This window comes from Amblyomma mixtum, chromosome 2 (assembly GCF_055824585.1).
Source record: "Amblyomma mixtum isolate Tamu chromosome 2, ASM5582458v1, whole genome shotgun sequence".
NCBI lineage: Eukaryota > Metazoa > Arthropoda > Arachnida > Ixodida > Ixodidae > Amblyomma > Amblyomma mixtum.
Genome location: NC_143013.1, coordinates 223,675,670 through 223,690,234, shown reverse-complemented (window position 1 = coordinate 223,690,234; position 14,565 = coordinate 223,675,670). Strand labels below are relative to the sequence as shown.

At 48.0% G+C, this 14,565-nt stretch overlaps 1 protein-coding gene across 1 annotated transcript in view; it reads left to right on the top strand.

Moving 5' to 3' along the window:
* Window positions 1-13,983, top strand: part of LOC149362739 (carbohydrate sulfotransferase 5-like) — a 44,056-nt gene extending 30,073 nt beyond the window's left edge. Inside the window, exons 3-4 of the mRNA XM_089568365.1 lie at window positions 2,303-2,856; window positions 13,468-13,983. Coding sequence (XP_089424491.1) covers window positions 2,303-2,856; window positions 13,468-13,983 — 1,070 coding nt within the window. The remainder of the gene's footprint in view (window positions 1-2,302; window positions 2,857-13,467) is intronic.
* Window positions 13,984-14,565: the final 582 nt, after the last annotated feature.

Below are 14,565 nucleotides of genomic sequence, written 5' to 3'. Positions count from 1 at the left end.
AGCCGTGCCCACGCGCACACAAACACACAGCTTTCATTCCTTCAGTGTGAAGGGTTCACCCAGCACTCGCGCTTGACAGACCCTTTGCTGTCTTCGCGGCGGCATTTCAGGTTCGCAATTCAAGATTTTGCTTAGCCGAATCAGAATATGATCAGGGGAGGGAGAATAAGGAATTGTTCAAGTGATTATCCCAAGGAACACCCTAAATTAGGCACCTGTTCGAACTCATTAAGTGTTCTGCAAGTATTGCCACATCGCAGCGAGCGTAAAAGATGTAAACGTGGTCACCAGTATCCCAGAGCGTTTCTCATCGAAGCGCTATGACTGCTTCAAGAGGCATCGTCACGATGAATGCATATGCAGCCATGTTCGTAGAACTGTGTCTTTGTTTTGTCACGACCTTGCAACAAAGGAATCGCAACAGCATTTTCAACGAGCAGTTGTTTCTACTTTACAAGAAACAGTATCTTTTCAGCCGCGGCTTCACACGCGCCGTACCCAGGCTCCGCGGAGGAAAACGTCACACAGGTCTTACAAAGAAAATATGATGCCAACGACGCTGTACATAATTCTGCAGAGCTCTCTGCATGGCCGGCATCCCCCTAAAAATGACGGATTGATCTTTTGCGGAGCTGATGTGCCGCGTAGGCCCCGCTGCTCATACGGCTCCTTAAGGTAACATGATGTATCGCAAGCAATTACCCGGTGTTTTTTTTTTTCTGGGAGGATCTGCCTGCAGTAAATGTTTTGTGTGCTAGCCATTTCTCTGAGCTTCTATGAGACAACATAGCTGCGCAGGTTGAAATAAACGCTGCAGATAACTTTAGCAAAACCCTCCGCAAGGCTGGCATCCATCTTAACTCTGACGGATCTTTCGGGGGGCAGTTCCGCAGCATGGTCCCGGTGCCGCCACGAGGCCTTCTGTTAACGTGATGTACCGCAATTTTTTCCGGTCGTTTTCGCAAAGCATCTGTCTGCAACGAGCCACAAGAGCTGTGCTACCACTCTGGCAACTGTCGTACTGGTATCTATATTTTAACCTGAGGCTCTCTAACAAAACACTTTATAGTAGATCCCCAGGTGCTTCATCTGTGTAATGCGGTTCCAATTGATGCCCTTATGCAAGACGTTCATGGTAGGGTTTTTGTGATGCGTTCCTCCTTTTCCCGGACCCGAAATCATGAATGCGAAAAATGCATGCAGACCTTCGGAGGCTGAATACTGCTGGTTCAGCGGCCACAGCAAACAGCTATGGTCGTAGGAGGCCTAGACTAAAGGCCCCTTTCAGTTCGGAGGGTGCAAAGCTCTTTACTGTATAAAGTTTACCGCCACCAACAAGGTGCCAACGGTCGTCACAAGACGGGAAAATGTGCCTTGCTATCCTTACGGAAGAACACAAGGTAAATGTTCTTCTTGGGTGAAAGATGGCACAATGGAATAGCCCAAGGTAAATGCTAGGTCCATGCAGTGAACATATGTGCATAGTTTCTACTGCTCAAAAATTCGCGTCAGATACATGGCGCCTAGCCTTCAAGAGCTTGCATGTAGGAAGGGTAACGCGGGGAAGGAACTCAAGCAAGCAGATCGACATCATCATAGATTTTTTCATTAGTAGGTTGATACACACGTCCAGTGACGTATCCTTCTGCACGTATATTTCAGCACCAATTAGGAGCTCAGCGACCATAGTGGGCTGTGCGTTTGAACGCGACAGTGTTAAAGGCTTCGTTATCCAGAAAATCTGGCGTCCGCGTTGTCGGCGTTGTGAGCGAAAAACAGTGTGGCGTACGGTGGCCACCTGCGCTACCCTTGGTGGGCCACCTAGGTCAGGTGACTTTGTGGTGTCGTCGCAACCTTCCCATCGTATTGTGAGGCAACTGACAACCGTAACAAGTGGCTGTTCAATTAATTATTGACCGTGAGAGGTGGCTCGGCAAGAGCACCTTGGGTAACACAAACCCCACCGGTGGCAGCGCCTGCCATCCCAGGGCAGTGGCGCGTCACTTAAACACGGCACCATAGCAGAAGTAGTGGCGTGAAGACACCCAGCGACGTATGAACGTAAAGTCGAGAATGACCAATTCCGCATATATGACATTTAAACAGTAACACGTCATGCCCATAAGGCGGGGCTTACGTGTCCTCCAATTTGTGTTGAATTTCTCCAAGATAAGTGATTCCTACCTGAATGCAGTGAATCTCTGATTATTATCGAAGATATGAGCCGTGTCTTAAAGCCTCACAGAAATCTCTTGCAGGATCCATCGCAACAACTGTCCTGTTGTTTTTTTTTTCTTCGCAGTTCCTGCGCACACTAAACGAGCAAAGTTTCTGGTTCAAAATGCTCAAAATAGAAGTGGCTCCAGGTCCTCGGCCAAAGAAACTTCTGAACCAAAGGGAGGCGCCGTTTTGGACTCATCACTAGACGGTCCACTGCCAGTCGCTTTCCAAAGGGCCCTGGAAACGTATCCTGTCGTCCCGACTACCAGCGTTAGGATAGTGCTCATTGTCACCTACTACAGATCAGGATCTTCATTCTTTGGCGAACTCCTTTCCTCGGGTCCGAAGACCTACTTTCACTTCGAACCCCTACAGCCATTCGACGAAGCGGGTGGCATTCGACCGGGCAGAGAACAGCTCGCCTTCGCCCTTCTTGACGAGCTCGTTCGGTGCCGGATGTACAATGCGCCTTTGTTCACGCTCTGGCAGGAGAGCCGTTCAGAGTACGTGCACAACCGGTTCCTGGCGGACGTTTGTAGATCTGGACCATCGTGCTCATCCCCAGGCCACATCAGCGCTCTGTGCTCAAGGGCTGAAACTCAAGTTTTCAAGTTCACACGACTCTCCATCGCACAGGTATTTGCGGCAGCATTGCACTTATACGAGGGGCCTTGACAGGGAGCTTGAGAAAATGAGTGAAAAGAACTATGTAGTAGTTCTATCCTGTTAGTAAAAATCATATCTGCCTAATAAAGAGTCTTGAGCATAGGATAGAAGGTAATGATGCCGCTAATTCTAAGAGACCAAATGACAGGACTATGACTCAGAGAATAGGTTCCAGTTATTGATATCGTGATGAATTCATGGCTGATCATTAACTGTGATGTGGCAAATCGGCATCAGCGCAGTGTCAGCAGCCAGGCCTCTGCGGGCTCTTCGCTTTATCTGCGCTTTGCTTCCAGTTCGGCTGATCGCACCGCATATCCATGGCCAATTCTTCCTCTCGCTGGCGCTTTCGCCGCACATCTTCTCTAGCCGAGGGACCGGAAGCATTCATGACAAAGGAAAGCTCGAACAAGACTAAACGCAGCACGACCCACTAGGAGCTGTGCTGGTGCACAACGTTGACAGCCCGATTCAACGAACAAATCCTGTTGGCGCTTCCCTTTGCGTCTTATGCTTGCATGCTTCTGGTGCGAGCGCCATGCTACATCCCAGTAGTTCCCCGCAGCACTACCAAAGCAGCCAACAGTGCGCAGCTGATGTTCTGACGCTGCGGAATGTAGTGCCAGCACAAAATGCGCATACGAGAAGATGGGATAGCGCGATTTAAACTGTGCATGTGTCAAACGCTATTTCATATCAAGCCCTAACGTGCGCTCGCGTTTTCCGAGTTCCGTTTTCGCTACGCGATTTTCCGAGTTCAGCTTGCTCGACTAGTGCGTGCTCTAAAACATAGTTTCGAAAATGGCGGCGCCCTTCGAAACATGAGGCTCGCCTCTGACTAAATTCGCAGCTGTTGACGCCGGGTCCGGTACGTTCACTGGCAATAAATTGCGACCGCGCTTTCGCTTAGTCTTATCACGCCTATAACAAATAATATCAGCTATAAACTTGCTTTAGTTTTTATTTCAAGTGCCGGTTTAAGAAGCAATATTGGTTTGTTGACAAAAATGCTTGCCATTCTAGAGACCAGATGTTGCCACTAGGTTGAGCGTATCGTTGCGTATCGTTTGTATAGACGCTTTACAGCGCCGTATCATGGGGGGCTGCCATCTTTGATCACGTGATCACGCCGCCATTACGCGCCTCCTGACTGCATGCTCGGCGCATGCCTCGTCTTGACGGGTGCTGCGTCTGATAGTTCGGCTCCGACAGGCAGTGTTTCGGCTGATACGGTTGTAAAGGAGTGGGAAGACGACATTATAGTTTGACCAAGCTTCGAAGGACACGTGAGAACCCTAATTTGATCACTTGAGGCGTGAAAACGTGATCGGGCCTCATATCGGCAAGAGCCACTCAGCTCTTCCTCTTCTAGCTAAGGGATGGATGCTTGTCTTTGCATCCGCTGAAGGCTTTCGCTGAGTGTTTTTATTAGTATCTAAAACGGCAAGGATTAATGCTACTGCGAAAGCGCAGGTCGTTGTCGTATTATGTACATGCATGAAGACCCCGCTCTAAAACGCTGACATGGACATCGTATGCATTCGTTTATGCTTGGGAAATGTAAAATATTCTGTACTGGTCTGTTAAACACAGAAAGGCCACGAAAGAGAAATGTTAACTATCATGGTAACAGTACCATGCATCAAGCAGCGTTTAAGGGCTGACGTGCAATCGTTTTGAAGGAGTCCTCAATATATTCGTTATAACGCACACATGGCAACGCGTTCATACTACAGGAAGTTTACAATTATGTCAGCCTCACATATAAAATTGTCATACGCTCCACTTCGTACGCGCACATATAAAATTGTCGTACGCTCACATATAAATTGGCGTAGGCTCGATTTCCAAACATGAAAATCCTCGAGGTCTCTTTGGTCGTAAGTAATCAGCTTCACTCTGAGCGCCCCGCAGGGGCACCTTGTGTAACGAGGTGTTGGTGCTTGGCACCACCACGGACCCTTAGCCCCCATACCGAAGCTGTCATCCGTACCGTGGCGATAGGTTGAAAGGTGGAGGGAAGAAACCTTGAACGGTGGCGGTCGAGGAAGTGGTCAATCCTCGGCCGATGGGCTCCTCGTCTGTCTACCAGGCGGGGAGTCCCGGGACCTTCCTCTGTGTATAAGGGTGAATCAGAGGCGACAAAGTATCAGGAACCCTTAGTTTATACATGCCGTATGGAAAAATCTGCAAAAAAATCTGATCGGCCCCCGAAAAGGGGTCGCACCGATGTGAAGAAACTGAGTCCACAGAAGCCAGAAGCGTTTGCGAAGTTTTTTATGCTTCACTCAAACACTAATGTACCGGTAGCCAACCTACCTGCATTTGTCATCGCCAACACCCTAAAAAGTTGTGTAGGCAAAGACTACAAAGCACAAAAGCAACGAACCGGAGACCTCCTTGTAGAAGTAAACACAAAAGAACAAAGTATCAAACTGATGTCATTACAGAATCTCGGAGAAATGAGCGTACAGGTAACCCCGCACCGCACCCTGAACCACTCGAAGGGAGTCATATCTGAATATGAACTCCTACAGAGTACCGATGCGGAAATGGAAGAAGAACTAGCTCAACAAGGAGTAATAGCAGCCCGAAGAATAACCATCCGGAGAAACAATGCAGAAATCAAGACAAAACACATTGTCCCAACTTTCGATGGCACAACTCTGCCTGACTCCATCCACGCCGCATACCTCCATTGCAAAGTCCGCCCATACATACCAAATCCGAGACGATGTTTTAAGTGCCAGCGCTTTGGACACAGCATGTTGGCTTGCCGCGGTAAACCCACTTGTGTCACATGCGCAGAAGACGCACATACAGAAGAAAGATGCGAACGCACAGCAAAATGCGTCAACTGCAATGGCGCACATGGGGCGTACTCCAGGTCGTGCCCAGTCTGGAAAACATAAAAACAAATTATAACTTTGAAGACCACAGAAAACCTGTCCTACCTTGAGGCAAAAAAACGCGTCTCTTTCCAACAGAAAGGGACATACTCTGAAGCGGTGACGCGGGGACGGCCGCCGCCTTCAGTTTCTGTCGGCACACAGGTCTATCCGGTGGACCTGGTGTCGACACCCAAGTCCCCACCACAGAAGTCGGTGGTACAGTTCACAGGGCTGAAACTTTCGCGAGAAGACCACGCGATCCTAGCTGGAGGCCCTCAGGCCACACTTTCAGCAGCGGCATCCTCGGCGACAGACACCCAGAACAGCTCAGCTGAACTGGACCTGTCGCCCCACCCCTCTAAGAAGGCACCTGCTGGCCCAAAAGACTCTGCCGCTGGAGCAGGGCCTGGTTCAGCGGTGTCAACAAAATAGACGAATGCGAAGGCCACGGGCCATCGCAACCAAGAAGCATCCCCCACGTCCACCGTGGAGGATATGGATGTCGGCGAAGGTCCGCCGACATCTAAAACACACACATCCGCGGCGTCTCCGCGGAAATCCGGCGCCACGAAAGTGGCGATGGATACAACTCCTGGTTCGCCACCGCTGCAGCATCGGCGAGACTCCCTAGAGAAGAAAGGGAAACCACGAATCACTGCTCCTGAGAATAAGTAACTTTCCCCAATCCCCAACTTATCACAATGGCGTATCTAATACAATGGAACTGTAGAGGTCTACAGAGAAACTACACAGACATAACCGATATGCTCAAAACAATGGCACCTAAAGCTGTGTGCCTGCAAGAAACGAACCTTGGGCCACAGCACACAAACATCTTTAAAAAATATAATATTTTCCGGAAAGACCGAGTACAAGCTAGCCGACTCTCAGGAGGCGTCGCTATCATTACGCAAAACGATGTCCCTGCAAGAGAGGTATCATTAAAGACGAACTTAGAAGCGGTCGCAGTAAACATCATTAGCCATAAACCAATAACAATATGTTCTGTGTACATACCACCACACAACACAATTACCATGCATGACCTAGAAGAACTTCTGGGACAGTTGCCTGAGCCGTATGTCATAATTGGGGATTTTAACGCACACTCCTCATTCTGGGGAAGTGACCATACTGATTCCAGGGGTCAGCCCATCGAGGATTTTATTCTTTCGAATAACATATGTTTAATGAATACGGGAAAAGCTACGTACTGCTGCCCCAGCTCTGGAAAAATGACCTGCCTCGATTTAGCGTTTGCATCACCATCGGTTTTTAATGATTTTATTTGGGATGTTTTAGACGACCCTCGGGGAAGTGATCACTTACCTACGGTTTTAAAGCTAACATCAGCTACCTCCATCCTCCCTACTAAGCCACGGCGATGGAAAATTCACCTCGCCAATTGGGCACTTTTCAGAACGAAGGCCACACTAGAAAAAGAATATGAAGAAACCCTTACGATAGAAGAAATAAATGAAAAATTTTTGACATGCTTAACATCTGCAGCAAAAGAAGCAATCCCACAAACATCTGAAATTGCACGAAAAACACATAAAGTTTGGTGGTCAAATGAGTGCACATTAGCTAAAAAGCAGCAAAACAAGGCTTGGGGCAACCTTCGCAGATATCCCACTGCAGGGAACTTGCTCACCTTCAAAAGGGCTAGAGCCAAAGCACGATACATTAGACGCAACGCAGAAAGGGCATCATGGCAACAGTACATATCCTCGATAAACAGCTCAATAACATCCAAAAAAATGTGGGAGCAGGTGCGGAAATTCACTGGCAATTTTACTCCTTTCACATTTCCAATGCTAACAACACCCGGTACTCAAACAACATTAGAAGAGCAGGCCAACATATTAGGTAAACATTTTTCTACAGTTTCAAGCTCATCCAACTACACACACTCCTTTCAAAAGCACAAAACAATAGTAGAAAAACAAGAACTTCCCTTCAGAACATGCCTACATGAAGACTACAATCACCTTATTACCATGCAGGAACTAAACGCAGTACTAACATCCGGTAAAAAGACAGCACCAGGCCCAGACAATATACATTATGCCATGCTTGCTCACCTCTCGGAGACTGCCATAGAGGCTCTCTTAAAATTTTTCAATAAAATATGGATGAGTGGAGAAATTCCCCATGCATGGAAAGAAGCAATCATAGTACCCTTCCTAAAACCTGGCAAACCACCAACTAGTCCCACCAGTTACAGGTCAATAGCACTCACTAGCTGCGTAGCAAAATCATTCGAAAGCATTCTAAACATCAGACTAACCTTCATACTTCAGTCCCAGCAACTTTTAGATATGCACCAGTGCGGTTTTAAAAAGACATGTTCCCCAATCGATCACCTTGTACGCTTTGAGAACACAGTCCGGGAAGCGTTCATCCACAACCAACACTGTATCGGGGTCTTCTTCGACCTGGAGAAGGCTTACGATACCACGTGGAGGTTCGGTATCCTCCGTGACCTAGCGGACCTAGGTATTCGCGGCAGGATGCTGAGCTGTTTGAGCGACTTCCTGACCAATCGAACGTTCAGAGTCCGCCTAGGCGCAACCTTCTCCAAGACTTTTATCCAAGAAACTGGTGTGCCCCAAGGGTGCATCCTCAGCACGACCTTATTTGTCATCAAAATGAACTCCATAGGAAAAGTAATCCCAAAATCCATAATGTACTCAGTTTACGTAGACGACCTCCAAATAGCATGCACGTCTTCCAGCATACCTACCTGTGAGCGGCAAATACAAATAACAATAAATAAACTGGCTACCTGGGCAGATAGAAACGGATTTAGATTTTCCCCTCGGAAAACAGTAGCGGTTCTGTTCTCTTTGAGACGAGGCCTACAGGCCGACCCCACACTACATTTAAACCAAACCCCACTACCTGTCAAACAAGAGCATAAATTCTATAGGGATAACTTTCGATAAAAAGCTCACTTTCTTGCCACATATAAACAGCTTAAAGAAAAAAGCTTCCCAGGCCCTCAATGTGCTGAAAATACTATCAAGAAAACGCTGGGGGTCTGATAGAGCTTCCCTGTTACATATATATCGTTCTCTGGTTCGCTCTAAGTTAGACTATGGGTCCATAGTATATGGCTCAGCAAGACCGTCCTACATAAAACGACTGGATCCTGTCCACAATCTTGGTTTAAGGTTGTCTTGCGGTGCTTACAGAACTTCACCAATAGCAAGTCTGTATGTGGAAACTAATGAACCTTCCTTAGAAGATCGAAGAACTGCACTAACTTGTACATACATCTGTAAGGAGATAGCGCCACCCAGCGGCGTTCGTGAGGAGAAGACAAAGCACGAGGAGCGCGTGCGGAGGGGTACGCCGGGACAGGTCGAAGAGGATTACGTGGCAGAGAAGAGAAGAGCGCGGTGGACGACGGACGTGGACGAGTTCTGCTGGCTCCCCGAGTTCCGGGCTTGGGCCTCAGCCGCAGACGTCCGGGCCACCAGACCTGGACATCCATCGTCGAGACCTGAACCACCAGGCCCAGGCGCCACTCTTCTCCGTCCATCCGTCAGCTGCTCCACACAGGCCGCTTCTGGCGCCTACGTGACTTTTCCGGGATACCAGACCTGGGAACCGTGCTGGGAGCCCACGGACGCTGACGCTGCGGTAGCGTTGCATCGACATTGGAACGCCAAGAGACTCCCTAACTGCCCGACACCCAGCCAGTCCTCCCCGCACGTTGCTCGAACAAGAGACAAGTAGTGTGACTTTCCTCTTTGACTTTCTTTTTCCTGTATTTTTCGTAAGCATTTTGTTCTGTTCCCCCGTGTGTTTTTCCCGTGTGTTGTTGCGTTGCTCTCTTGTTCTTTTCCTTTTTTTCTCGCTCATATTGAAATTGGTTTCCTTTCCGATAAAAGCCGCCTCGTTTATTGTTTGTACTTTTGTGTTTGTTTAAAATAAGACCTGCAATCTCACAGATCCTCACAACATCCTCAAAATCCTTTCTCAGCCCAAACATCTCTGTTACCCAATTGTGACGAAATGCCCATCCCGAATACTCTTCAACAACAAGCCCCATGCGATTAAGCCGTTGCTCTTGCCCTTCGAAGAAAAATGTCAAACTCTGAACATACTAAACGAAATCAAAAATATTGCCCCAAGACACGAAGCGCTACCACCGTGGTGCACTCTCCCCACAGTGTATGACGTCACACTAACACGCCTCAGGAAAACCTGTACACCACACGACCATATAATACAAGAATATCTAGCACTACAACAAAAATACAGAAATTATACTGCCTTTTATACTGATGGCTCAAAAACTCATGCTCATGTAGGAAGCGCAGTAATACAAGGAAAAAATGAAAATGCAGTGCGACTGCCCTCATGTGCTACAGTGTTCACCGCTGAGTGTTATGCCATTAGTGTTGCGGTACAGAAAATAACAAATGAAAACATCAAAAACAGCATCATTTATACAGATTCACTGAGCGTCCTTACAGCATTAAACTCCAAAAATGCCACGGAGCCAATGATTGGAAGCATCATACACAACATAGTAAAGATCACAACACAAAAACATGTTCTAAAATTATGCTGGGTTCCCAGTCACATTGGCATTAGGGATAATGAGATAGCCGACATGTGTGCTGCACAAGCCAGAACCATGGAAATAAAACATGCGAATTTGCCTCCTAGGGATTACATGAAGTTAGTGCATAGCACACTAAGAGCCAAGTGGCAAGCCTCTTGGGATAATGAAGGACACAACAAGCTGCATACCATAAAGCCCATTTTAAAAGAATGGAAATCATGCCGCCATAAAGAGCGTTTTATCGAAGTAATTTTATGTCGTTTACGCATAGGTCACACACACATCACCCATAACTTCTTATTAACAAAAAAAGACAAACCTCTGTGTGAAATGTGTGGTGAGGAGCTCACAGTAAATCACATTTTAATTTCTTGTTCGCAGCTCGAAGAACTTACATTTCATCCTGCATTGCTTTTAGGCGAACAAACACTTGTCGAGTTTTCACTTGTTTGTAATTTTCTAAAGAAAGCCAATGTTTTAAATCTATTATAATGTAACCTCTATACACTTAACAAAACATCATCTAACCTTGTGTTTGGCGCATGATAGCCTTAGTTGCATATGCGCTATAAAACCCCATATAACTAACTAACTAACTAACATCTCGAAGAACTTAGAAAAAAATTTTTTACGGTATTTTACAATGAACACATTCCATTTCACCCCGCATTGCTTTTAGGCGAGCAAACACTTGTCGAGTTTTCACTTGTTTGTAAGTTTCTAAAGAAAGCCAATGTTTTAAATGTATTATAATGTAACCTCTGTACAGTTGACATAACATCATCTAACCTTGTGTTTGTCGCATGATAGCTATAGTTGCTTATGCGCCATAAAACCCCATATAACTAATAACTATCACTCTCAGCGCTGGCCTGCCGAGTCACTTTTAGTGACTGTCTCGCATGCATCGCGAGGAAGCGACAACAACCCAGAACAGCAGCCGTAACGCAAATGCTTTATTCCGAATATGCTTCATGAAAACCGCGCTACTTGGAGCGAAGTAAACAGTAGCACCGAGACGTCATGTAATACACGGACTGATGATAAGCGTTGTCGGGTCGCATGGCTGTGCACGGCACAACCTACAGTAGCGGTCCGTAAGAGCGTAAGTCGTCCTTCTCTCTTCCTAATTCGGCCTCGGGAGCTCCTTTTACTAATGGCAGCACACCTTAGCTTATCAGCAATGTGGTCTCGCTACACACGCAGACGCAACTGCACAGCAGCTGAAAGCAGGAAGTGACGGTTTCGGCGGCGGAGCGGCTTGTTCATGCGGCTACGTTGTGCACTTACCCTCGAAGATTTTGGAAGATCTAAACCTTTCTATCTATGTTTGCTATCAAGCGCTGGCGGACGTGTTTGTTGCGTTCACCCCTTCGGAAAGGACGTGCGCGAACAGGGGCAGTACGGTCTTGTGCAGTTCGGTTCCGGTGAAGCTCGCAAACAATCGCACCACGCACCTTTAACTCTCTGTCACAATTGTTACAACCCACAACACAGCACGTTTTCCCTTTGCCTTTCCACATCTTCTTAGAAAGAACCCATTCGGCAGCCACCCGCGAAATTTTCACTTCTGCGTCGAGGCGTACACGTCGGCAACTTACGAGGCCAATAATGGCGCCGTGTTCCCAGAGCGCCTGTGGCGCCATCTGGTCTCAAACGGAGGCAAACGGTCTATAGGCATAACTAATTAGCGAGCGTGACCAATGGCGTAAGGTACCCAAAAATGCTTGCCTTTAGCGTACGCAAGCGTGCATACGCTTATGGTACGTATACAGCGTCGGTTTATACTCGTTTCTAACCACGTATCCGTACGCCGCGAGCAGACGACACGTATAGGGGCGATGGAAATAAACGCGAACATATCAAAGCCTAGGCGCTCTGCTGATCGCACTTCTTTCCAACAAGCTTTTACTTCGGCGGAGCGAAATGACGCGAGAGTCATCCGTGATGCATTCTAGGACGACTCAAATCTCTTTTTTATGCGAAGCATATTATCGTAGGTTTCGGGCCTTCGCGCGACGCCCGGCGGTGGCCACCACTGACCTTCAAGTAGGTCACGTGACATGACGTCACGTGATGACGTCACACCGGCTGCAGATGAGGCCTCATATCGCGCCGTCGGTCGCCTCCCGGCGGTGGCCACCATTGACCTTGAAGTGAGATCACATGATGTGACGTCACGTGATGAAGTCACACCGGCTGCAGATGGGGCCTCATATTGCGCCGTCGGACGTCGCCCGGCGGAGGCCTCCACGCTTTGGTTCGCGCCGTCGCGCGCGACGCGGTGGCGGCGCCACCGTCGCTGCATCACGTGGTATGTGACGTCACGCCAGGGATGAGGCGGCGCGCGCCCGCCGTCGCGTCAGTCTCTGTGCCCGCAACCGCGCCAGCGTCTTTGCGCCGGGCGTGTATGCGGTCAAGATGCCTCCAAACGCTAAGGACATGCTTCGCATCCACTGGGCTTAACCTTGATAAGCCTCCAATTTTTTTTACTACCGAGGTAAAAGGGCGATTAAAAGTAATTAGAACAGCGGAACGCGTAGATGCCGCGTTGTTCGCGTTTGCTTCCATCGCGATAGTACACTAATAGCCGCGGAGGAACTCGTTTAACGCGCTCTCCTTGATTGGCTGGAGAGGTCTCGGTTTTTGGCAGCGCTTCAAGTTAGTTAAGGGGTGGAGTATTGCTGAACTGAGCCATGCTAGGGGTACTGAGGTAGTGGCTGCGCACTGACGCCTCAGCGCTTGTCTTTAGCTAAACGAGCCCATAATGTTTTTGCATTAAAATCAATTGAAACCTGCATGATCCTGATAGCACCTCGTCAGCCATTCTCGTACCCACTGAATTTGCTAACAGTAACAATGACATTTCCTCCTGGTTCGTACAGTATGTATTCCTTAATACCCACCGTACTCATTAAATGAATGTGGTTATTTAGATTTCACACTCTCAAAAATTTTAGTCCTTTCAACAAAATTTCTTACATTCTGGCACAGCTCTTGCCCCCTTGCTGTTGCATAACGACTATTGCATAAACACACTACGAAGTGACATCGCAATGCCTCGTTATCCCCTCGAATACTGCGTATCTCTGAATCATTTTAATGGCGCAGGTGGCGGCCTGGATGAACCGGAACTCTGAAATCGCGGAGCAAGTTCAAGTGGTACACCTCGTGCGGGACCCGCGGGCGATCTACTCTTCTCGTCGGAACATCATTTGGTGCATGGAGGTCGGGGAATGTGGACGCGCAAAGGCTCTGTGTAAACAAATGCGTCAGGACCTTGACGCGTTTGAACATCTTTCAGGTGAAAGGTGGCTGAACCGGAAGCACCGGGTTCGCTTCGAAGACGTGGCTGCTGACCCCCTTAACGAAACACAGACACTATTTTCCCGCCTCGGATTAGATTACGGACCTTCCGTGACGTCTTTCGTGAAGGACCACACCGTTGCTAACAAACAGGACATGGAGGATCTGTACTCTACCAAGAGAAACACGAAGGATACCATCAGGAGCTGGACCAAGAAGTTGTCGAAGCAGGCCATTCGCTCGGTCGAGCGGTTCTGCGGCGACGTATTGAAAAGGCTAGGTTACGCTGTCACTGCCCAAGAAAAGCGGAGGAGGGAGTAAGGAATGCTCTTGTTTGAACTGTGATCTATCCCTGAGTCTAGGCTTTTAGATGACATTTTCAAGGTTCGCTCCTGGACGTTTTAATTCATGACAGGAAAAATATGACTCAATCTATGCCATGTGCCCATTGTCCACCTATCGTCACGATGTTTCAAGGTGTCCAGCCTGAGTTAGTTGTTATTTAGAATCTTTAACTGGGAGTTGTTATTAGACTGCTGTCCTAGCATCCTGCTTCCTACTCACGTTGTAGAGCGTGACCTAGCAATCTGGTGCAATCATTTCCTGTGCAGGTGTAGAAATCTATTTATTTATATGTATTCGCCTGAATAGATGGCCTGCCTTGGCTTTCAGCCATAACGACTATGAATAGGACACATAGGGTCTACTACGTACAATGGTGGTCAAAAGAAACCAGGCCAGCATGCTTGAAATCGCAACCGCTGCTTTCTGGTGCAGTGCGCTGGAATCTCAGGGGCGCCTGCGGCCTCTAGCGGCAAGTGCGTGCGTTCTTCTTCCTCTCTCCCGCTCATTTATGAAGGCGCACAAAACCTAGAGCGGCATTCACCATAACTGCTGACATTA